General features: G+C 42.1%; 1 protein-coding gene across 1 annotated transcript in view; it reads left to right on the top strand.

Moving 5' to 3' along the window:
* Positions 1-27209, top strand: part of BCR (BCR activator of RhoGEF and GTPase) — an 841427-nt gene that overhangs the window by 764103 nt on the left and 50115 nt on the right. Inside the window, exon 16 of the mRNA XM_044069810.1 lies at positions 2887-2992. Within this exon, the coding sequence (XP_043925745.1) occupies positions 2887-2992 (106 nt within the window). The remainder of the gene's footprint in view (positions 1-2886; positions 2993-27209) is intronic.

The raw sequence follows: 27209 nt of genomic DNA on the forward strand, positions 1-27209 counted from the left end.
TTTTCAGTGGATATTCCCCTAGTTTTGTCTTATTTGTGTGAGCTGCTTAAGGCCGGATTGGCTTATTCTTCTGTTTTAGCCTCCACTTATCCGCCATTTCTGCATGTCTGACTCTGTCTCCTCCTTTAGCTTCTAGGCTAGAGGTTGAGCTTTTTCTTAAGGGCATCCTTCATATCAGACCTCCCAGGAAATCTGTACCTCCCCACTGGGATTTGAATTTTGTACTGGAAAATCTTACTCAGTACAGCAGTCTTAGCTTCTTTGAAGCATTGCACGTGGAAGACTATTTTGCTGGTAGCCATCACTTCTGCTAGAAGAGTTTCCAAACTTCAAGCCTTAATGTTTTCTCAACCTTTTCTCATTTCCTACAAGGATAGGGTCTCTCTCCACACTAACTCCTCCTTCATGCCTAAGGTGGTTAATGATTTGTCCCTTAGCCTGTCTATTCATTCACCTACTTTCTTTCCTTCCTCTCAAAATTCCAGTGAAAAGATGATGCATACCTTGGATGTACACAGACAACTCAGATTTTACCTAGACAAGACCAAGTCCATTAGGAAATCAGAGCAACTGTTTCTTACCTTTCATCCCAGGGCACTGGGAAAGCCTGTGTCTAAACAGATTATTTCTGCTTGGATCTCCAAGGCCATTTCCTTCTGTTATGTTTTCCATGGAAGAACTCACTCTTCCTCAGTAAAAACTCATTCCACTAGGGCTGTAGCTTCATCTTGCGCCGTCTTCAAAGGTTTGGACACTGCCTCTATTTTGGAGGCAGCTACATGGTCTTCTGTCCACACTTTCACCAAGCATTACAAGCTGGATACTATCTCCAGATCCAGAGCAGGCTTTGCTAGGGCAATCCTGCATGGTTTCATGGAGACTTCCTCTGCTCCAACCTCCCTTTCATGAGCTTTAGTATTCTCCCTCATGTTATGAATGGTGCACTATGGGACTAGAAGGACATAGAATAGCTGTGTAAAATCTTGCCATAACCATCAATCTCCTTCTCTTCCAGGTTACAGTACTCTATCCCACCGTCCTTCCCCCCCTGGTTCTTGCTGTTCTTTGGATGATGTTTTGCTTCTGCCTTGTATCCTTGAGCTGGTGTTCTGACTGGGGCATTCAATTCTGAGGATGGTACATGCAGACATCACATTTATGGCCTATGTCAGCTGCTAGCCTATGTGCAATGTCACGCGTACCTTGAAGTGGTTTTAAATCTTTGGTATACTGGCAGAGTGTTTGGGTTGCCTAGGCGGGGAATCCCTCATGTTATGAATGCTGCAACATGGAAGAGAAAGGTCATCTACGGTTATGGTAAGATTTTACACAACTATTCTTGCTAAGTATTAATGAGGGAAATACTGAAATGTGGCCTGTTCTTAGACAAATTCTGGGGCTTCAATGAAAATCATGGATGTTGGAGAGATGCGAGTAGAGTAAGTCTGCTGCAACCTTTCTTTCCTCCGATATTTGTAAACTGCATGTAATGAAAGTTCTGTAGCACAAGTAAAGAGCTGTTGATAGGCGATATTCCACTGGTCAGGTTTGATAAACTAATACTATTTTTGCACCCACATGTCCAGTGTTTGAATAGTGGCATACACGCTGGAGGGATCAATAGGGGGAGAATGGATGTGAGTGGACGACCTCATCTTGACCTTCCTGGGAGGAGGGAAAATCAGCTTGGCTCGCTGCATTGGTGACACCTGTTGGACTGCAGATTTGTGTCACTGGCAGCATGAAGAGCATGTCTTGTCTGAGCTGTAAGCAGTTGTGGCACGTAGTTGGGACAGGCTGCTGAGAGGCTGCGAATAGCAGAGTCAACAAGGATCTGTAAACTGTGCCACTCTAACATTCATCTCTCACCTAAGCCAGAGAGTGAATGAACCAAAGGGCTGTCATCTGGATGGACAACAAATAGGTCAATTGGGTGCAAGAAAGTGAGCCACTGAGGTGATCCTACTGAAACAAAAAAATGTATATTTTACAGTAATCTGTGACACTATAATCTAATTTACATGTTATGGCTGTGGACACTGAAGTCCCATTTGCTACTTATTTTTATAGGCTGTTAGTGATCTAAATCCTTTGTGGGTATTAGGGGCGCTTACTTGGATGCCTGTATTAACTTGCACTTCACCAAACCCACAACACAATGAAATCTCTGTACACCAAAAATGCACACGCAAAGCATTGCAGGAAACTAATAAAGCCCAAAGCAACTCATGGCACAAACCACTCCTGATGCATTTCACAAAAATGGGGGCTGGAAATGTTTCATGGGGGTTGCCTTCCATTCCATTTAAATGTTTTCTTTTAAATTATTGCGTCACCGACAACATTAAACAGTGAAGCAGCCCCCCTCCCTCATCCTATGCAGTGTATAATTTGTCTACATTATTGGGAAACAACTTGTGTTCACATATTCCCATGTTTAACATGACAAAAGTCATGTACCTCACCTACCTAATGTTGAATGAATTAGACGTCTGTAGACCTGGCATTTATTGGGAACACTGAAGCGATCGGCAAAGCCTTTGTGCATATTATTTTGTTTTATAGCATAATTCCAGTAGCACTGTAAATCAATGACTTCATACCAATTAAGAAACTGTAAAAGTAATCACCTTCCAATAACTTGCCATCCAGTGAAGTATAAAGGGGAAACTCATAACATTGGGGAGCTCTGATGTAATGAAGTGTGCCTTAAGTTGTACTGCTGTTCGTGTGTTACTCTGATCCTCTAGGATTCTGTAGTCCCACATCTCATGTTTAGAGAGTTTGTTAATGTTAAGTTGGGAAGTGGCCACAAATGGAGTATCAGCTAACAAGCTGAGAGGCTGTGCGTTGTAGATTGTAATTAGATGTTTATTTTCCCTGTAGCACTTTCTGAACCAGTGGCAAAGGAGAGCTGCATGTTAAATTTACTGCTGTCGCTACCTGAGCCCAACCTTGGAACCTTCCTGTTTCTGCTGGAACACTTAAAAAGGTAAGGAAATACCTTCACCATATTTTGATTTGTTTTTTTTTCGTTAATGATAAAGTGCAGTAAATGTCAGAAAAAAATGCAGTACAATGATGCTTTGTACTAAAATGTTAGAATTTGTTTGTCCTGTTGGAGTAATAGCTAAGCTAAGACATGTTGACGCAACAGAGCAGTGGGACGTGTCTTACCTTAGCTGTTACTCAAACAAGGCAAGACACGTCGAAACAGCAGAGCGTTTGATGACATTACTATAGTATGTTGCAAGTATCCTGACCTTTTCCCATATACCCTTGTAAACGTGCAAGAGGGTCTTTGTACCACACCCATTATCACACTTTGGAATATACAGTGTCTAAATTCTGTGGTAATGCTTGTAGAATTTTGACATCTAGTTAGAATGATATCAGACTGCAAGTGGCCTAACTTATGGCTGCAACCTGTCAACTTTGATGACATCCTAACTACCTTGTTTATTTTGTAATGAGCTGTGTTGATTTGCTTCCATTTAACTGTAACACTAATTTTGTCATGTTCCTTTTTAAGGCAGAAAATAAAGGGCCATTTTAGAAATGAATGGCATTCTGAGGGTGCGTCAGGCCAGCTGAAGGCAGAATTGGCTGAGCATGTAAGAGTGCTCCTTCATCTTAGTCTCTTCGATGGTGATGGTGGAAGGGGGGTTAGGGTTAGTGTAATGGGTAAGGTCTTCACCTCATGGACACAAAGCACAAGGTTTGATTCTGACCTCTCATTACTGTTTGGTTACATTATTCGATCTTGTGTTGGATTATGTTGTTCATAGGTTCATAGGTTCATACTAGGCTATCTGCCCGAGGGCATTTACAAGCCTAGAGTCCCAGCTTCAGAAGCACAAGGTGTAGGGTTTGATGTTGGGTTAGGATTAATTTAAGCGTTCTTAATGGCTCACTGTGTTAATGATGTGTGCACTTTTTTTAGTGCAGTAGTTGGTGGGTACTGGAATTGTATATGTATAGATCTTGAAGTGATCCTGGAAACTAACGCCTCATCAGTCTGACGAGCCTGATCTGCAAGGCCATGGAACGTATTATGGAACTTATAAAGAAAGACATTGGCAACCTTCAAACACTGGACCCCGCCCAGTTTGGGTTTGTGAAGGGCTGATCTTGTCTCCTGAACCTGACTTGACTTCTTCGAATCAGTCTCCAGAGCCGTAGACGAGGGTAAGGCCAACACAGCCCGTCTGGACCTCGCCAAGGCCTTTGACACCATCCCCCACTCTGGAATCATAGATAGACTTACTAAGCTGGGCATTAATCCCTACGTCACTCGATGGGTTGCCAACTGGCTTACTGACAGAACCCACACTGTAAAAGTAGCCGACTCCAAATCCAGCTCCAGACAAGTGGAGTACCACAGGATTCAGTCCTGGGATCTCTCTTGTTTGGCATCTATTTCTCGGACATACAGGCCAACTAAGGGACTCTGGCTAACAAAGTTAGCAGATGACTGCAAACTGGGAGCCATTATTGAATCCCCAAATGATGTGGATACTCTACAGAAGGGCCTTACAGAAACAGATGCTTGGTGCCAGAGCCAAGGGCTCAAGCTCAATGCCAAGAAATGTTTAGTTATCCCCTTTGGGAAAAAACATGTACCCGTGAATTACCACATAGGTGGCAGTACACTAAACACCGAAAGTGTGATAAGAGACTTAGGGACACAGGTGGACAGTGGTCTCAACTTCAATAACCACATCACCACAACAGTCAGGAAATCCTTCTATGTGGCACACCTCATCACTAAGGGCTTTTCATTCAGAAAAAAGGAGGTCATTGTCCCACTGTACTCATCCCTCATTAGACACATTATATAGTACAATGCCCCGTTTGGTATGTACCTCTCAAGACATCTGCAGCAACTGGAAAGGCCGCAGAAATACCTCATTAAAAGAAGCACAGGCCTAAAACAGATGCCCTACACTGACCACCTTAAAAAACTCCAGCTATACTCTGTCGCATATCATCTACTCGGAGGCGATGTCTGCTTAACATACAAGGCCATGTCAATCCCAGAGCTGTTGGACATGCTACATTTAAAGAAATCCCAATCCCTCAGAGTCACACGCTCCAGGGATCTAAACCTTGTCATCACAATAAACAAAACATGCTGGAGGGATAGGTTCCTGACCCAGAGACTCCCCAGACTCTGGAATAGACTGCCCATACATGTCAAGCAGAGCGCCTCTTTGGCCCTCTTCAAAAGGAACCTTGATGATCGGATGGGAGAAAGGAAATTCACCCTGGGGATCACATCAGTCGCCCTGCTAGACAGGGGTCCAGGGAAGTAAATTGTGTGGGAAGAATTAACCAGGGAATTGTTATGGCTAGGCTTGTATAGGCCCTAGGGCCGATAGCCTAGTACCAACCTATAAAGGAATCTACATACCACATGGGGTAGGCTAATTTAAATACTAAATGGGATAACTGGCTAGACTTAAAATAGCCTGTAAGGGTAGTTAGACTAGTAGCAACCTGTTAACTTATGGTGAGTGTATATGTTTGTATGTGTCTCAGTTTAACTTTTGGCAAAACTTGGAGAGGTTCATTATCTTGTGTATGATCATGTCTCAGCAGTGGATTTGCTTTTAGGTGTATATGGATGGATCCGTCTAATGCAGATGAATCAAAGAATCCATCCGTTAGCACTCTGCTCAGTGATGTACACCCTGAAAATGCATACTTAAGTATTTAACTGTTGCTCCTGTTTTACTGCAGCCTCTGTAGTTTGTGTTAATGCAGACTGGTGTGCTCCCCGTCACCATGCCATGTTGATTTTTAGGCAGATCAAATTTGTGACCGTTGTTTCTTGACATTGTACACCACATCTCTACAAAAAATGTGTGTGTGGGAGGGGTGGTAAAGTAACACTCGATTCTGTGAGTTTGTCACATACTTCATTCTTTAGGTACAAGTCCAGTTACCAGTTTTTCCACAAGCCATGTTTCACAGGCAAGTTGCCCAGAAGGTTTCTCTAGTTTTCAGCAGGATTTAAACCAGCATTTGTTCCTAGTATTACGCTAGCAGGGTGGGGTGTAGTGTGGTGGGACCATGGGACCTGCTTTCTAGATTCACACTTTGTTTTGTTTCTAGGTGCTGTAACTGCAGTACGGTTACTTAAGCAGATTTAAAATCAAGCCAGATCTTCTCTGATGTATTGGGGCAGCATCTTTTCATCTAAGTTTTGCACTGTACTAGCAGGACCACTAGCTTTAATTTTCCAGCCTTAGATGAGAAGAGAGGACATGGAAACTAGTGCACTTGCCTCAGTGTTTGAATGACACACTATGAATCCATTTTACCTTCATGGCTCTACATTAATAATTATTTATCCAGCAGATTGTCTCCATGATTTGTTATAACACAGAATATGTTTCTGGCACAGATTTAGGGCTGTACATTTGTTGGTAGCAGTTCATGTCTGTATACAGTGTGGCATGTTTCTGCCAATGATACCATGAATATTATTACCCACATCAGCCATTTGAGCAGCTTGGGTTATCTGTGATAGCTCTGACCAGTGAAAGCTGGATGTAAAGCCAAATATAAACTAAGAACAGCCACACTTAAAAGAAGGTTCACTGACGGGCATAGAAGTGGATGACCTGATGGTAAGAAGGAGGCTGGATGTCTATGTATCTAGGAGACGAGCTGAAGGGGGCGGTGTAGTAAAGCCGCTTGTCTTGTGGTCCAGGTTTGCACCCTCTGTTGGTAAAGCCCATCTGAATAACTCGCATGAATCTTTAGCAACTCGCTGCCACATTTTCCACAGTGGCAACATGTTGAGGATATCACTGTCTGATGTTACACTGTCTTACCTGACTCATTGTTGTTACATGATCTATCCTATCCTATTTGCTTCATGCATTTATTTTTCCCCAAGGCCATACCACTTTTATTTTTATTTTGTACTGATAAACAGTGTCCTCCCTGTAGGGATACATAATGTAAAGGATCCTTCCAGCCTGTGGATTTGAGATCCAGAAACAGATTTGGAGACTGTACAAATGGGCATGTTCTCTTTAACATCTGTAATTGACACCCTCTCAAGGCTCACTTTCATCAGGTTTGCCTACACTGTCAACCATTCTTCCTGTCTGATGCTTTTTAAGCCGATACTGTCCATTGATCTCTTTAGACCTTAATATTCTCTTTTGAAATTGGCATCTGTTTTTCCATAACACATTATCTTTGCGTGACACTTTTGTTTTACTTACATTATCACAGTTCTTTTTTTTTTTTGTTTGTTTTTGTTTTTTGTTTTTTTTTACGGTCTTCTGTGCTGTCCTTTTTTGGTGTGTTGAACCTGCACTATTACTGCATTTATAGTTTCAAGTGTTTTCTGCTCTTTACGTTGATTAAATGTCATTGCAGTGAACTTATTAACTTCTGTTTGGCCCCGGTCGTGGCTGAAAAGGGTCTCTGGGACAATCCACAATTTACATAAACAAACTCAGTTACTGTCTGCTGTTTATGGAAACATGACAATTTATTTACAATACAAGGGATTGTTGTGAATATGTGTCCTTTGTTTTTGTGATACAGAGAATACATTGTAGTATGATCTTAATCACAATTCTGGGGGGGGGGGGGGGGTCTTGCGGAAAAGATAAAACTGTTAAAGGAAAACAGTTGTATTTATTTATTTATTTTGTTTAACATTTGTTGACCAGGAAAGTCCAACTAGGCTCCACAGAGCCTATTTTCAGTGGAGACCCAGGGAGAAACGCTCCAGACGCATGTCTTTAGAATGTGAGAGGAAACCGGAGAACCCGGAGGAAACCCATGTGAACGCAGGAAGACCATGCAAACTCTGCACAGAAGGCACCCCAGCCGAGAATTGAACCGGAGAACCTCTTGCTATGAGGTGACAATGTTAACCGCTGCACCACTGCACCACCATAACAACAAAACACTGTACAGAGGCTGTGTAAAATCACTCAGATAATAAACCAAAAATGAACCACGGGAACCAGAAAACTCCACACTCCTGATAATAAAGATTAAATTCCGTTTATTGACTGACAGTACTTGGTTAAGTAAATAGCAGCAAAATAGCAGCAGAAGAATTGTCACCAGATACTGGATAGTAGTAAAAAAAAGTTCAAGCAATGTCCAAAAAATAAAATGAATAGCAGCAAACCAATCTTTCTCGTATAACACAACAAACAGCAACACAATAATCTCGCTAAGCGCCTCGGCTGAAACAGCCTTTACAGAGTATGTATGTAAAAAAAAACATTCCTTTTTATATAAAACAAGGTCAATTAAACTATTACTCAATCACCTAAGAAAGGTGCAATCAATTAACAGTTCATACTTTTTAAAGTAACAGACTGTGGTGGTGGTGCTGCAGTAGTGTTGTCGCCTCACAGTAAGACGTCCTATTCGATTCTCAGCTAGAGCGTCTTCTGTGTGGAGACATGCGTGAATGGGTGTACCTTCGTTGAAGGTTGTGCATCAGGGCTGGCAACTCGGCATGTAAAAATCTACTGCCAATCATTAGCTGACCGGAGTTCTGCTGTGGTGACCCCTAACCGGGAAAAGCCGAAAGACACAACAACTTTTTAAAGTAACAATCTTATATAAAACTTCTCCAGTGACATTCTTTATTGAGCCCTGTGGGTTGTAGTGTATTGTATTTTAATATGAGAATTGATTCTTTTTTGCTAAAAAGATATTTTATTCTGTCTTCACTTAAATAACTAGAATTCATTTGTTCCAAAACAGAAACTTGTAAATTCATAAATTCTCCCCCATGTTTTTTGTAGCAATGCTCTGCAAGTGGGCTTATTATTTTATTATTTCTAATGTCTCCCACGTGTTCTTTTATTCTTTCTCCCAGACTTCTTTTGGTTTCACCAATATAAAACCTACTACACCCACACTTGATATCATAAATTATACCCACACTTTTACAAGTGTAGTTTCCTTTAGTTTGAAATGCTCTACCATTTATTTGATCAAATGTTCTTCTTATATATTGGCATATTGCACGTTTACCACAAGCTATAGTACCTATTCCTAATTTTATATTTGTTATTATTTCCTTAGGTCTTTTATAGGTATTATGCACTAGGAAGTCCTTTAAACTCCAGCCCCTTTGATACGAGAATTTAAGCTGAATTCCAAAAGTGAAGAGACTTCTCTTTTAGTGACATTCCAGAAATCTTCTAACAGTTTTTGTAACTTTTTTGAAAATATAGTATGTTTAGATACAAAAACTATTGTTTGTTCAAGATCCCATCCCTTTTCTATTTCTTTACATTCATTACCAAACCTTTTATTTCTGGAATCTGTCCTTTTACTTCCAAATATTCTCATATAACTATCTTTCACAGTTTTTTCTGCATACTCTCTATCTATAAACGTATCCATTACTTTTATAGCCTCTCTTTTAGCATCCAGCATATCACTGCACAATCTCTTGAGCCTAAGGATCTCTCCATAAGGTATAGCTGTTAGAGTATTTGTTGGATGGCAGCTTGACGCATGGAACGTGTGACTAGGCTGCCCAAATGTTCTATAAATTTGAGTTTCTATTCTTCCATCACATAACCCTTCTAATGTCAAGTCCAAATAATGTACCCTTGTACCTTCCTGTGATCCATCATATTTAATTTGAAATCTAATTTTATTCAAATATTCAATAAATGTACCTACTTCACTTCTTCCCCTTTTTCAAATGAATATGAGGTCATCTATGAATCTAAAGTATCCTATCACAAAACTTCTATAAAATTGACTTCTATATATATGATTGAATTCCACAAGGCCCATAAACAAATTTGCATATATTGGGGCAAAAGCCGCCCCCATGGCTGTACCTTGCTTGGTATACTGTGCCGTCAAATTCAAAGATATTATTCGCCAAGCAAAAATCTACCAGATCTTTTATATATTGTACTTTAGGGTTGTCACCCATAAAGTAACTTAATGCCTCCGTGCCTAGATTATGTTGCATACTTGTGTACAAACTAGTAACTTCTAATACAAGGAAATGCATATACTTTTCCCAATATATATCTTCCAATTTTCTTAACAAATCAAATGAATCCTTAATGTATGAAAGCAATTTCACCACTTCTTTTAATAAACATTCATGTAGTAAACAAACCAAATTGTGTAAAATAGCCACTAGCTGAAACTATAGGGCGACCTGGGGGGTGTATCATATTTTTGTGTATCTTAGGGACACAATAAAATCTATCCATTGTACTTTCTTTGCTAGAAAATTTATCAGTAACATCTGATTTGGAAAAACAATTCAAGCGCACTCCTTTATTTAATAGTTGTTCATACTCAGTAATGGCTTGGAAATATCTCTCCTCATTAGCTGTGCAATAGCTTTCCTTATTCCCCAATAGTAGTCCACAAATTTCATAATCACTAACTTTCCCCCCTTATCCGAAGGTTTGAAAATTAAGTAGCTATTTTCACTAAGTTGTTTCAATATTAACCATTCTTGCTTAGTTAAATTATACAATTTCTTTTCCTTATTGAAATCATACATTTCTTTTTCTAATGATAAATTCGGGTTCAGGCGCCTAGGCAGCGAGACATTTCCCTGTGGTCCATTTGACTGGGGACACATGGCTGAAGTGACATTCAGCTGCAGAGAAATATGTCTGTTTGCAAATTCCCTGTGGGCAAAGAGAAGCACACACTGCCACGCTCACAGCTTTAATAGCCAAATGCATGGCGGCAGAAGAAGCAATGAGTGTTGTGCTCAGTGTACAGTACATACTTATATAACTACAACATGTAGAAGTGTGCTACAGCATGGAGGAAATCCTGCAGGCTACTGTAGTCACATTTATGCTCCAGTATGTGTTTTAGGTAATGTTCCCTAGACACTGTGAAGGGGGTAGTGGTCCACACACTCCAATTATAAAGGCACTGCCCATTGTGCACTGCAATTTTACTGCCACTGACATGCCCTCTGGCCAGCCTGCTGCTGATGCCTGCCATATTGCCTGCTGTCTCATGTTCCCTTGGGGACCATGGACATTGTTTTCCCCCTGTGCATTTGGTTATTAAAGCTGTGGGCATGGCAGCGTATGCTTCTCTTTGCCCACAACAAATTTGCAAACAGCCATATTTCTCAGCAGCTGAATGTTACTTCAGCCACGTGTCCCCAGTCAAATGTACCACAGGGAAATGTCTCGCTGCCTAGGTGCCTGAACCCGTTAAATACACTGCTGTTTGGAACCATGAAATGCTTTAATTTCTAAATGGTGGCATAAATGTGCTTTTCACTTTTATTTTACTTGTATCCAATTTGCTATATGCATTGCTCTCCATGTCAGACTCACAAGAGTAAAAGCTACAATCTGTATACAAATCCGTAATTTCATTTGACGTATTATTTTCAACTTTAGCCAAGTTAAAAAAAAAAAATGCTCTTTAATATACATCTTACGTACCAGTTTAAAAATGTCTCATTTTAGCTCATGTAATCAAGGCATAACTGTTGGTATGAATTTCAAGCCCTTATGTAGCACAGACACCTCAATGTCATTTAACACATAGCCTGATAAATTTATTACATAAGAGTCAATATTAGTTGTTTGTGCCTTTACTGCGTTTGTTGTATGGTGCATAATACTGTTCCCTATTTGCACCATGTCCATACCAGGTACGTTTTTCAGTTGCATTCTTTGGCCCTGTTTGTTCTCTAAATGTTTTCCGAAAGGAATCCCCTTCTTTCGGAACTGGTAATCTGGGAAAATGCACCTCTTCCTCACTTTCATCCATTGAGGACGCCACACTGTCACCCGACGTGAGATAGCTAGACTGCTGTCCCATCACTTCCTGATCTTTTTGAAACCTTACGCGATTACATGGAGATTGATTGGTTGATAATTGGAATGCCTTCTTCCTATCGTAGTCACACAAGTCTCTCTGAAGTTTTGTTTTTTTATGGTTTAGTAATTCTTTCTCATAGGATGAAAGTCTTTTATTTATACTGCCCAGAAAAGACTCAAGAGCAGTATTAGATGTTTAACTACATCTACATATAGCTTTTTGGTTTCTTCTTCAAGTAGATTTCTTTTTTAACATGTCCCTTTCTATCAGGATCGCAACCCATTCACTACTGCAACGATGAGCTGCCGCTATCCATCTATCATGGAATAAACAATCCTGCTCATCTGTTAATTTGAAAGGGGTAGATGGACTTTTAATAGCCCGGAGTCCTCTGGGCGTAATTTTAAGTTCTTGATACCTTTGTAAGCTATGTATATTGTAAAACACCGCTGTTTCTTTAAGTATCAATTTCTCTATTTGGTTGCAAAGTTCTTTTACTGCTGGCAAGGTTGACAGATGTCCTTCATGGATGCATCTGCAGTCATAACAACTGGGTTGTCCTGTCGTCAGGCAGCCCTTCGGTCGGCCGGATTCCAAAGTCTGGGTCCGGCTTCGGCTGATGTCGCACTTCACCCGACGTCATCTCTGTTGGTCTTCGGGTATAAAGGCATCAGCCGACGCCATTTTCCTCAGTCTTTCTTGCCGCGTGGCGCCCGAAGCAGAAGCTGTTCGCAAGTGCCGGTCGGTCAGATCCAGAGATTACTACTACCGAATACTACTTCGAAGACTTCTAAAAGCTAAGTACCCCGTTGGGGACTCTTTCTTGCCTCAGCCGATGTCAGAAAAAGTCAATAACTGTTTAACTTGTGGGAAACAAATACCTCATAAAGATTTCCACTCTTACTGTTTGCCTTGTTTAGGCCCAGACCACGACGTAGCAGCTTGTTCGGCCTGTGCTTCCTTCAACCGACGAACGCTTAGGCGTCGTTCGGAGTTTGCTGAACAGTTTTTCGGCTCAGATTTTGCGTACATTATGCCGTCGGATCCTCCGACTACCCAAATTGTTAAAAAACACAAAGAAAAAGACCGACACTCGCGGTCCGCGGTTTCGGCCGAAACCACGGTTAAGCAAACCGAGTGTCTCGGTTTTGGCGAAACCGAGAAAACTGATCAAAATACAGGCGAATCAATGACTACTACTGAGGTTTCTGCCACTTTACTTGAAACAGCCTCAGAAATTATACCTACAACTGTGGTTACTAGTGACTTATCAGACACCATCCCTTTGGATGTCTCTACCCCAGCACGTGGTGCTGCTAGGCCTCCTGCAGCCATGTCTATTAAGGCCTTTGCCAGGGCTAAAGCAGCCAAATCTACTAAATCAGTGCCTGTTAAACCCCCCTCAACCAGGCCCACTTCTAGTTCACAAATGCTTACTCTGGCAGAAGATTTAATATCCTTAATTAGGGGATCTCAATCTCACCCGGACAGGGCCTCTCAACCCCCAGAAAAGAGACCTAGAGCAGAGCCCCCCGAGCCTGTCTCCTCTGATGATTCTGCGGATGACTCAGATACTACAGACCAGCCAGAGGCTCCTTTTTCCAATTATGAAGACTCCGATGCTGAAGAATCCATCCCAGCTGCCTCTCCACCAGAGGAATTCTCCTTTGGGGAAACCTTACATGCCATGAGAGAACAATTCCAATGGCAGCAACAGGATTTCTCAGATTCCAGAAAAAGACTTAGAACTTTTCTGCACTTACCACAACATAGGCCCTTAGCTATACCTCCTGTCCTTTCTGTTGTGGACGATGCATTTAATGATGTCTGCACTGCACCTGATTCCTTACCTCCAGCCCCTGCCAAACCAGGTAGATTTTACAGGGTGCCAGACACTCATCACCATCTGTACAAGGCCCCACTGGCAGACCCCGAAACTATATCCCAGGGGCCTAAGGCAGTAGTCTCGACCACAGCAAAAAATCCTATTCCTTCTGAAAGGGAATCCAGGTCTTTAGACAGATGGGGCAAAAAAGTTTACACCTCTGCTACTCTCTCAGCTAGAGCTTTAAACTGTCAGTTTCACATGATACAATACCAAGAGTTTATGCTTGATCAGTTAACTAAAAAGCTATCCTCTGATGACTCTATAGATAAGAAATATGTATTAGAAATGGTAAATAACATACAACAGGCTAGTAACCATTCTTTAAAATGTGGCTATGATGCACTGGAGGCTTCATTTAGATCAGCCATGACTGGCACAGTGATAAGAAGACATGCATGGTTGAAGGAACAGGCCTTACGGATCATGTTAAAGCTAAGTTATTAGATGCTCCTATGGATAAGGCCAGTTTGTTTGGTACACCTGCCCAGCAGGTAATGAAGAAAATGGAAGAAAAGGCAAAATCTGTTCAAACGGTTAAAGATTTCTTACAGGTTCAGCCCCCAAGGTTTAGCTGAGACTGGCCTGCCTAAAATTGGTCCTTTCCTGACTCCACAAGATCCCAAAGGGGCAGGAATAGAGGTTCCAGAGGCAGAAATCAATCCAGAGGGGGTGCCTACAGAGGACGACAGTGGCAAGGTAATAACAGAGGCACAGACACAGCCACTACCACTGCAACAGGACAATCACAATGACTTGACTCTAACTCCGCCTACCAGGGAACAAATAGCAGCACCATTAGGCGGAAAATTAGCCTTATTTTCGAAAAATTGGCACTATGTCACAAAAGACAAGTGGATTTTGCAAACCATAGACCAAGGTTACGGTTCCACTTCCACACTTTACCAGTCAAAAGAGGAATGCCAAACCTGCCTCCAAATCAAAAAATAGAAGCTCTACAGCAGATAATGCAATTAACAAAGATGAGAGCTGTGGAAAGAGTGCCAATAACAGAACAAGGCAAAGGATTCTACTCCAGACTATTCCTAGTTCCAAGAAAAGAAAAAAGTTGGAGACCTATTCTCGACCTGTCCATCTTAAACACATACATCATTGTCCCAAAATTCAAAATGCTGACCCTACAGCAACTTCTTCCCATGCTGGGCAAGGAGTGTTGGCTGGTAACTCTAGATCTCAAGGAGGCATACCTGCACGTCCCCATTCGACCAAATTGCAGAAGATACCTCAGATTTCTTGCAGGATCAGAGCACTATCAATTCTCAGCCTTGCCCTTTGGCTTATCTACTGCGCCCAGAGTATTCACAAAATGCCTGGCATCAGTAATCGCCCACTGCAGACTACAGGGAATCCAAATTTATCCATACCTGGACGACTGCCTGCTACAAGCGGACAACAAAAGCAAGCTGACAACAGATTTGCAAAGGGTCATTTACTTGCTACAAGCCCTGGGATACACAGTCAATTTTCAAAAGTCAAGGCTGATACCATCCCAAACAAGGACATTCTTGGGCGCGGAATTGGACACAGTAAAACAAATGGCATTCCTAACTGCAGAAAAACAAAAAGAACTCCCTCTTCACTTCTTGGCACTAACAAAACAGAACAAGCTAACAGCAAGAAAAGTTCTGCAGGCCTTGGGCTTCATGGCATCATGCATAATCTTGGTCCCACATGCCAGACTGCATATGAGAAAACTACAGTGGTACCTAAAGAATTTATGGTCCCAACACAGGCACAGCCTAGAAGCAGAAATACCACTAATCCCATGCCTAAAACAGGAGTTCCTATGGTGGGCTCAAGCATGCCAGACAAATCCAGGCCTACCCTTTCACAACTTTCGAGCAAGCCAAACCATCACAACAGGCGCCTCAGACCTAGGATGGGGGGCTCACATGCTGGACAAATGTGTACAGGGATTGTGGACTCAGGACCAGCTACACCTGCACATCAACCAAAAGAAATGCTGGCAGTAAAACTGGCAATCCAAAAATTCAGCCCATTTCTCAAAGAAGGCCATTTGATGATAAGGACAGACAACACCACAGTCATGTGGTACATCAACAAACAGGGAGGCACTCATTCATACCCCCTATGCAGAATGACTTTGGACCTTTGGAACCTGGCACTCAGCTACAACATCCAGTTACAGGCAATGTTTGTACGGGAAAGGAGAACACTCTAGCAGACATATTAAGCAGAACCACCTCGGATGCTCACGAATGGATGCTACACCCGGACATCTTCAAGACTATCACAAAGAAATGGGGAATGCCGCAGATAGATCTATTCGCTTCCCCTCTCAATCACCAGCTCAAAAAATTCTGCACAAGGACATTCCACCCACTTGCATGGAAGGTGGATTCGCTCTCCTTCAGCTGGAAAGGTCTGACAGCATATGCATTCCCACCTCTTCCCTTGATACACAAGGTATTACTAAAAATCAAGGAGGAACGTCCAAGGATAATCCTGATAGCTCCGAACTGGCCAAGACAACACTGGTACCCATTGCTGAGGAGCATGTCTTGGGACAAAATGTGGGCAATACCCCTGATGCCTTTGATGTTAACTCAGAACAACTACAGCATCATGCATCCAAACCTAAAAACTTTGCAACTGACTGCATGGAACATCACATAGCAGCAACTAATTCAGATCTTTCCCAAAGGGTTAAAGACATTATCCTTGAAGCCCGCAGACCTTCAACAAGAAGGAACTATGCAGGAAAATGGAAAAGGTTTGTCATTTGGAGTGCTGAAAGAGGAAAAGACGTGTCGAATATAGATATTGCTAACATTCTGGAGTATTTGGCAGAGCTTCTACATACAGGCCTGTCCTATTCCTCCATCAAGATACATGCATCAGCTATTTCAGCAGAATACAGCTTTGATCCACCGGTCTTTTCACATCCTCTACTCAGGCAGTTCCTCAGAGGAATCAAGAATGTAAAACCTCCTAGGAAACCACCATTGCCAGCTTGGGACTTGAACTTTGTGCTAGAAAAGTTGACACTCCCGCCTTTTGAACCAGCAGCAACGGCAGCCCTACAGCATCTATCATGGAAAACTGCTTTCCTACTGGCAATAACCTCAGCAAGGAGGGTTTCTGAACTTCAGGCCCTAATGGCAGTACAACCCTTCCTAATCTTCCTCCAAGATAGAGTGTCCATGAGAACTAATCCTACATTTATGCCTAAGGTGGTATCCAGAGTGTCTTTAAACCAGGCAATCCACCTACCTACCTTCTTCCCCAACCCACAAAACAGAGGGGAAAGAATGCTGCATACCTTGGATGTACATAGACAGCTACGCTACTACCTGGACAGAACCAAAAGTAACAGAAAAACTGACCAGCTTTTTGTAGCATATGCAACAGGAAGGGAAGGAAAAGCAATTTCCAAACAGACAATCTCCAAATGGATAGGAAATTGCATACGATTCTGTTACTCCTTCCATGGAAAACCAATTCTACAGAACATAAGGCCTCATTCTACAAGGGCAACAGCCACTACCACAGCCTTCTTACGAGGAGTGGCAACCAAGGACATTATTGAGGCGGCTACTTGGACCTCCGTGCATACATTTGCCAAGCATTATAATTTACCTCTGTATTCCAGATCCCGAGCAGGGTTTGCCACTGCTGTACTGCAAGGGATCCTAACCACACCATAATTTCTTCTTCCTCCTCCCTAGTTGGCTATGGTATTCTACCCAGTTGTTATGACTGCAGATGCATCCATGAAGGACATAGTACAGTTTTGTACCTACCATAAATGTAGATGTCCGAACTGGATAGCATCTGCAGTCAGGATTACCCTCCCTCCTTCCCCTCTGTGGTACTCCTAGGGTATTTACCCCCCTAATAGCTAGCTGGTGGGGGGAGTCTCTTATGGTGTATTTGTTTGTATATATGTACATACATGCTTATTTCTTGTGTTTGCCTTCTATCTTTTTGAAAACATTGGCATTTATCCAAAATTTAGCCTCCCAAGAGGGCAACTGGCATCTGGGGCAAGAAACACTGAGGAAAATGGCGTCGGCTGATGCATTTATACCCGAAGACCAACAGAGATGACGTCGGGTGAAGTGCGACATCAGCCGAAGCCGGACCCAGACTTTGGAATCCGGCCGACCGAAGGGCTGCCTGACGACAGGACAACCCAGTTGTTATGACTGCAGATGCTATCCAGTTCGGACATCTACATTTATGGTAGGTACAAAACTGTACTTTCTGCCCGTTTCCCCACTGCAGCAAACAAATTAGAAGTAAAGCAAGTTCTGTTCTTATCCCATTTGTTAAAAATACTAGATTGTATATCCGATGAATTATTTACAGAAGCATTCACGTTTTCCACTTCAGGGTGTACCACTAATCTTAGTCCCTTGTTGCACATTAACTTTGCCTTTGCTTTGTGAAAGATCCATCCCCACTTCCTGGAAAATGCGGGGTAAGGAGATGGAGTCGCTAGTCATGAAAAATGATGTAAACCATTCAGATAAACCAAAAACGAAGCGCAGGAACCAGAAAACTCCATACTCCTGAATATAAAGATTCAATTCCATTTCCATAACACATCATCTTTGAGTGACACTTTTGTTTTACTTACATTATCACAGTTCTTTTTTTTTTTTTTTTTTACGGTCTTCTGTGCTGTTCCTTTTTGGTGTGTTGAACCTGCACTATTACTGCATTTATAATTTCAAGTGTTTTCTGCTCTTTACATTGGTCAAATGTCATTGCAGTGAACTTATTAACTTCTGTTTGGCCCAGGTCGTGGCTGAAAAGGGTCTCTGGGACAATCCACAATTTACATAAACAAACTCAGTCACTGTCTGCTGTTTATGGAAACATGGCAATTTATTTACAAGTGATTGTTGTGAATATATGTCCTTTGTTTTTGTGATGCAGAGAATACATTGTAGTATGATCTTAATCACAGTGTTCTTGTGGAAAGGATAAAACTGTTAAAGGAAAACAAAACACTGTACAGAGGCTTTTGTTGGTCCACTGGCAGTCACATCAGCACAGGTTGGTCCAGTGGCAGTCACATCAGCACAGTATGCTGAAGTTCTTGGATTAGAGTCCCAAATTAGAATTGTTATCCTTTCACTTCTGTGATTCTAACAGTGCTCTGAGCAGAAGGCTTTCTCTGTATTTGTGTGTGTGTGTGTGTGTGTGTGTGTGTGTGTGTGTGTGTGTGTGTGTGTGTGTGTGTGTGTGTGTGCGCATGTGTGGTTTTTCAAGAACTTTGATAATCTTTTCTTTGATGTGTATAACCTTATGTAACGTTCTGTGCCACTGTATGTTTTGTTAACATAACACTGTCCTACACTGTGTGCCATGTGAACATATGATCCTATGTTTGAAACACACAACTGTTGGATTAGTATACATTTTAGCCTTTATTTTACTTACACTTTCTACTTTACTGTACAGAAGGAAGTTTACCTGAAGCAGGAGCCATGTAGCTTCGTTTCTTGGTGTATATAACTAAACATTTTGTATTTTACTGTACAAAAGTTTGCATTTGTACTTTGCATATGCATTTCAGTGTATGTAGCTGTATACCTTTTTTCTGCATTATGCAGAATTTTTGAATTACAGTCCTATAATTTGTGTATAGCAGATGTTCTTCGTGTTTCACTGTTGCAGTCATCACACTTGGGTATTCTGCCTGCAGGTAGCCCTCAGTCGGCCCGAATACCAGAGTCTTAGTATTTCTGCGTCGGTTGCTGTCGTTTCAGGACTGATGTCAGGTCGTCAGTAGTATAAAGTAAGGCAGCCGACGCCATTACATCAGTCTTTCTTGCCGTGGAGCCCAAAGCAGAAGAGTTTGCACGAGTGACGGTTGGCCGCTACCTGAGTTTTGTCTACTGAATTGAAGTTGAAGTCTTCTAAAGCAAAGTACCCCATTGGGGATCCTTTTTTCTTGCACTAACCGATGTCAGAAAAAGTTAATAATTGTTTCACCTGTGGAAAGCAAATACCACACTGAGACTTTCATTCTTACTGCATCACTTGTTTAGGCCCAGACCACGACATCCCCCGTTGTCGCTTCTGCATTTTGTTCAACGCCAGAGCTATCCGTTGTCTGGCCCCTATTGTAGATACTTTCACTTACAGTCCTCGAATTCTGATATGGCTTTGGTAAGCCATCCGACAGCAGATCTTCCAAAAAATCATAAAGATAAAGACAGAGACATACCGCACAGGTCCAAACCTACTGACGATGCTTCCATTAAGCTAGTCGTCAGTTCTCTGGTCCTCAGTGAAGCGCTTTTGCAGCCCCTGATGCCCACTTCTGTGGATTCTTAGGCTGCTACCGAGACCCTTTCGGAGTCCGGTATAGCGCAAAAGTCTTCTTCGACTAAGGATCCTGCGGTTGTCTCTAACTTGGATGGATCCGGAGCCACTGAACAGGCACCGGCTTTCGAGGAAGTCCTTTGCACTACCGATTCACAACACAAACCAACATATTCTTTCGCAACTATCGTTCTTTTGAAAACGACCGAGTTTCTTAGGACCAGGGTACGAACTGCACCCAAGAAACCAACTATCCAATCTCAGGCACCTGCTTCCTTGCCTCAGTCTCCAATGCTTAAAATGGCAGAAGACCTTATCATGCTGATCAGGGGAAGGCAAGCTACCCCCTCCAAAAGGAAAAGAGATCTGTCCCCTGTAGTTTTGTCTGAACAAGAGTCAGATGACTCCGATGCATCTGAATATGAAGACATGCAACCCCTCTCTACTTTTGAGGATTCTGATGCAGAGGATTCCATCCCTTCAGCCTCTCCCCCAGAGTATTTTTCCTTTGGGGAAACCCTTCATACCTTAAGGGAGCATTTCCAGTGGGAGAGTCAAGACTACCCTCAGTCTAAAAAGAGACTCAGGGAATTCTTAGATCTTCCACAGAACAGACCCTTGGCCATCCCGCCAGTCCTGGATGTTGTGGAGGATGTTTTCCTGGAATCCATCTTGACTCCTGACACCCTCCCTCCTGCACCCAGAAAACCAGACGGGTACTATAGAGTCCCTGACTCGCACAAATTTCTTTTTAAAAATCCTACTGCTGACCCTGAGGTAATTTCTCAAGGGCCTAAAGGAATTAAAGCAACCTCTGCTAGGAATCCCACCCACTCAGATAGGGATTCCCAAGCACTAGACAGATGGGGTAAAAAAGTATACACCTCAGCTACTCTTGCTATCAGGGCACTAAATTGTCAATTCCATATGCTAAAATTTCAGCAATATACCCTGGAACTCCTCAAACAAAAAATGTCTTCCTTTTCTGCTTGTGCAGAATCTAAAGAGTTACAAGAGTTAATGCATTCTACAAGTCAAGTAACTAAACACACCTTGCACTGTGGTTTTGACACCCTAGAAGCTTCTTGCAGGGCAGCAGTCACTGGATCTTTCATTAGAAGGCATGCATGGCTTAAGGAACAGCCCCTGCCAGACCATGTCAAATCTACATTGTTGGATGCCCCCTTGCACAAAGACAACTTATTTGGCACTAAGGCAGAAGAGGTCTTAAAAAAGATGGAAGAAAAAGCAAAATCTATGCAGACAGTTAAGGATTTCTTACAGGTCCTGCCACCCAGGTTCAGCAGGCATTGTCCCACCAAGCACTGGTCCTTTTCTGCTCCCACTAAGCCAGTCCAGCCCAGGCCCCAGAGAACCAGACCCCCCCCCCCCAGACAGCAGCCACAGGTAATGCAGAGATCTAAGCAGTGGACTACCTCCACTACAAAACCAGGGAGTTCTATGCCACCCCCTTATGGTAAGAACTCACAATGACTCACCTACCCCACCCCCTCGCTCTGCCCACCTTCACTTACCCCTAGGAGGAAAACTCTTCGTTCACGCAAGCACCTGGACCACCATTACCAACGACCACCATTACTAAACATAGTGTCTCAGGGATACAAATTTTCATTCCACACCCTTCCAACCCCAAAAGGGTTCCTAGATCTACATCCAAACCAGTGGGCAGAAGCTCAAAAGCAAATCCTTTCCCTGCTTTCTATGAGGGCAGTAGAGCATGTTCCTGCAGAACAGATAGGCCAAGGTTTCTACTCCAGAATTTTTCTGGTGCCCAGAAAAGAGAGCACCTGGAAAGCCCCATCCTCGATTTATCCATTCTAAACACCTTCCTAGTGATCCCAAAATTGAAAATGTTCACCCTCCAGCAGCTGCTACCCATGCTGTCCAAGGATACTTCATAGCCCCCCTAGGTCTAAAAGAGGCCTACCTCCACATTCCTATCAGGGAATCATGCAGGAAATATCTCCGGTTCAAGGCAGGATATCAACACTTTCAGTTCTCTGAGCTTCCCTTTGGCTTATCTACTGCTCCCAGAGTTTGCACAAAATGGCTCCGGCCATTGCCTTTTGCAGACAAAGGAATATCCAGATTTATCCATACTTAGATGACTGCCTTATTCAGACAGACAGCAAGGAAAACCTGCTCAAGCATCTGGGCTTTGTAAAGATCCTACTTACCTCCCTATGGTACACAATCAATTAAAAGAAATCTAAACAGGTGCCCCATCCAAAGGATTATTTTCCTGGGAGCAAGCCTGAACACAGCATCCCAGATTGCATTCCTTACACCAGAAAAACAAATTTTCCTGACAGCCTACTTCTCTCAACTAGCCACCAGACCCCAGTTATCTGCAAGGAAGATCCTGCAAGCTCTGGGGTTCATGGCATCTTACATACTACTCATTCTGTATGCCAGATTGCATATGAGGAAACTTAAGTGGTAGCTAAAAAGCCTTTGGTGTCAGCACTCTCAAGACCTGGAGACTCTTATACCCATAATTCCTTGCCTCAGAAAAGGTTTTCTTTGGTGGGCAACAGTATGCACCCACAAACAAGGGACTAACTTCTCACCACCCCCCACTGCCCAGACCCTTATCACAAATGCATCAAGGCTATACTTGGGGTGCACACCTGGACGGCAGGTGCATACAGGGCCAATGGAGCCTGCAGCAAATCCCTCTGCACATCAACCAAAAAGAGATTATGGCTGTCCAGCACGCCTTGATAGCTTTCAAGCCCCTTCTTTCCCCAGGGGCTCTCCTGATCAAAACAGACAACACCACTGTGATGTGGTATATCAACAAGCAGGGAGGGACTACCCTCTATGCAGGCTGGCCATGACCATTTGGCACACAGCCTCTGCCATGCAACTGCACCTGTTAGCACAATTCCTACCAGGTTCTCTCAATTCTCTGGAAGACCAATTAAGCAGAAATCTTCTGGACCCACATGAGTGGCAGCTCAACAGAAGAACCTTCACCCTAATAACTCAGAAATGGGGCAACCTGAAGGTCGACCTCTTTGCCTCCCACACCAACCATCAGCTCAGCAAATTTTGCACCAGGGAGCATCACTGCTTGGCTTGGAAAGTGGATGCCCTGTCCTTCCCCTGGGTTAAATCTATCGGTCTATGCCTTTCCTCCACTACCTCTCATCCCCAGGGTACTGCTCAAAATAAAGGAGGAAAAACCAAGGACAATTCTTATAGCTCCAAACTGGCCTCGCCAGCACTGGTACCCCTTGCTACTCAGCCTGTCTCTACTGCCACATTGGCATCTTCCTCAGATTCCTAACCACCTGACCCAGAGGGAAGGGGAATTCATGCACCCCCAATTGCAGACACTCAGTTTGGCAGCTTGGCTTATTCCCTAACCCCGGATCAATCTGCCAACCTCAGTAAACAGGTTCTAAATGTTATACGTGAGGGCAGATGCCCCAGCACTAGAAAGTCTTATACTGACAAATGGAAAAGGTTCTGCACCTGGATCCAGGCTAAGGGAGCCAATACTGCACAGCCCTCCCTGTCGTCCAGGAATACTTAGCTGACCTACTACACAATGTCCTCTTTCTCTCCTCGATAAAATTAATGCCTATGCAATTTCTGCTCATTTCGCCATTGAGCAGCCCCTTTTTCTCGCACCCTTTGTTCCTAAGAGGGGGTAGCAACTTGAGGCCACCCAGAAGAGCTCCTGAAAGACAACTTTCATTCTGGCCATCACTGGCCAGAAGAGTATCCGAGCTGCAAGCACTCATGGCTGTGGAACCGTTCATCATCTTCCATGCTGACAAGGTATCCCTCAGGACTAACTCATCCTTCATGCCCAAGGTGGCGTCCAGTGTGGCTCTCACCCAATCCATTCATTTGCCCACCTTCTTTCCTAATCCCCAGAACAAGGGGGAAAGGTTTCTTCAATCTTTAGATGTGCACAGACAGTTTCTATCTGGACAGGACTAAATCCTTCAGAAAGTCTAATCAATTGCTGGTTAACTTTGCTACAGGGCCAGAAGGCAAAGTCATCTCCAAACAAACCATTTCCAAATCGATAGCACACTGCATCCATTTCTGCTACAAACAGCTTGGAAGGCCTTCCCCCAAGGGGGTCAGGACTCACTCCACCAGAGCAGCCTCCACCTCTGCAGCTTTCCTCAGAGGCTCCTGGCTCCTGGAGGCTGCCACCTAGACATCTGTTCACACTTTTACCAGACATTACCACCTGCCTCTCTTCTCCAAATCCAGGGCAGGGTTTGCCTCTACAGTCTTGCAGGGCATCCTAGCCAGCCCCTAGTTTCCTTGACTGCCTCCACCTATTTCCTCCACTTTGGGAATCAAACCAAATGTGATGACTCCAACAGTGAAACACAAAGGACACAGTACAGTTGCGTACACTTAACATAAATGTAGATATTCGAGTGTATTCAGTGTTGCAGTCCTGGTTTCCCTCCCACCACCCCTTTTCTTCTCTTTCCTTACAAGGGACATATTGGTATTTACTTTCTGCTGGTGGGGTTCTTCCACCAGAACCTGGCTTCTACTTCAGGGGTTCTGACAGATTAGGGCAAGAAAAACTGATGTAATGGCATCGGCTGCCTTACTTTATACTACAGATGACCTGATGTCAGTCCTGAAGTGACAGCAACCGATGCAGAAATACTAAGCCTCTGGTGTTCAGTCCAGCCGAGGGCTACCCTGGCAGGGATAACCCAAATGTGATGACTGCAACAGTGAATACACTCTAACATCTACATTTATGGTAAGTGTACCCAACTGTACTTTTTATAGACTCCTGAGGCAAGATCTTTGTTCAGTTACCATGCCATTAGAGAACTGATTGTCCAGGACCTCCTGTTCAGAACCAGGGACCTAAATCTTGCCAACAGATAAAACATGATGGAGGGATAGGTTTATAATTCTCCACCTCCCAAGCCTCTGGAATGAACTTCGCCTGCATGTTAAGGAGTGGAACTCACTGTCTTCCTTTTAATATAAGCTTGATGGGTATCCACAGATGTATCCAGGATTGGCTGGGATGTCCTTCCAGTAGAACCAGAGGTGCTAGCTGAGGAAGGTAACTGGTCATGAATTTCAGGGTACTTGGAATATTTATGAGCCTGTGGAAAAAAAGTGAGTGTGTGTCTGCACATGGTTCTACCTGAATTAGTCTAATATGAGTAAAGTTTACATAAAGATGGTCTATGAAACGGTTCTAAAACATATGTCAGCAGAATTGATGATGTAGCAGTGCCCTTGGTCCATTGTAGTGCAGCCCTGGAGTTAGTATATTTAATTAATTAATCTAATCTGAGTAAAGTCTACATAAAGATGGTCTATGAAACAGTTCTAAAACATATGTCAGTAGAATTGATGATATAGCAGTGCCCTTGGTCCATTGTAGTGCAATCCTGGAGTTGGTATATTTGATTAGCAAGGGTGTGTAGTGATGCAGTTGACTTTGTTTAGCTTCTCTCAACCATTTTGGCTTAGACCTTTTCATAAAATTTTTTTTTTACATTAGATTAATTTAAGTAGATTCACATATGTATATGTATGCATGTGTGTGGGCAGATATATATATATATATATATATATATATATATATATATATATATATATATATATATATATATATATATATATATACACACACACACACACACTCACACATTTATACACATGTGCATATATATATATATATATATATATATATATATATATATATATATATATATATATATATATATAAAATGACTCCATTTCTTAATTTCGAAATATTAAAATCTCGAGAGTCTGAATATTGAAGCCAGAATCTCGAGATGCAATATCTAGAAATTAAGAAAAAAATAAAAAACTAATAGCTGCTATGATGTTTTTGCAGGGGGGCAAGCCTCCCTGCACCCCCCACACCCCCTGCAACTTAAATATACTAACTCAGATATTGCACTACAGTAAATGGAACAGTAATCCCTTCACTGTAGTACAATCTCAGAGTTGATGTATTTAAGTTGCAGGGGGTGTGGGGGTGCTTGCCCCCCTGCAAAACATTATTTTGCAGAGTGTCGTGCCTTTTTTTTTCTTAATTTCGAGATATTGAATCTCGAGATTCTGGCTTTGATATTCAGAATCTTGAGATTCTGTTGTTCTGAAATTAAGAAGTCCCATATATATATATATATATATATATATATATATATATATATATATACACACAACTGTGTGTACATATATATATATATGTGTGTGTGTGTGTGTGTGTATATATATATATATATATATATATATGTATATATATATATATGTGTGTGTATATATATATATATATATATATATATATATATATATGTATATGTACATGTGTGTGTGTATATATATATATATATATATATATGTATATATGTATATATATATATATATATATACACACACATATATAATGTGTGTGTGTGTGTATATATATATATATATATATATATATATATATATATATATATATGGTTGAAATGTTAAATCCATTTGTCCACAGCCCCTTTTCCCACCGATTAAAAAAAAAAAAAAACATCTGACCAAAAGTTGTCGACAATTCATTATATTGAAAACACAAATTAACTACAACCAGTACATCAGAAAAGGGAAAAAATCCTTTTCAGATGTAGTTGTGCTGCTCATAACCCTAACAACCTTTCGGCTCAAATTTACCTGAATAGTGGTAGTGTTATTGATGGTCTGGTCATTGAATTGATCTAAGTCCACTTGGATTAATGTTTTTACTGTAATTTACATAGCTTTTTATATGGAAAATTAAAGAAATCTCTATATTGCTTGTTTCTGCTATATGTGTGACTTAGATCTGATGAAGCTATGACGAGGGCTAAAGCCCCTCTGTCTTGTTGTAACTTAATAAACCTGGGCTTCAATCTTGTTTTCTTATTTTTAATAAGAATACAAAGTGATCTATGACACAGATCTTCCGTAAGATTTGACAGAAGTCTATTTCAGTAATTCATTTACCAATATCAGTAGTAGTTGTTTCTGTACAATTAGGTTTCCCTTTTAATATATAGATACACACAAACACACATGCATGCACGCATGTATACATATGCAGCTGCAGGCCGATTTTATCAGAGGGATTGTGAGTAGCTCATTGAATGTCGGT

Source organism: Protopterus annectens, chromosome 4.part0 (assembly GCF_019279795.1).
Source record: "Protopterus annectens isolate FY-2018-M chromosome 4.part0, PAN1.0, whole genome shotgun sequence".
Classification (NCBI taxonomy): domain Eukaryota; kingdom Metazoa; phylum Chordata; order Ceratodontiformes; family Protopteridae; genus Protopterus; species Protopterus annectens.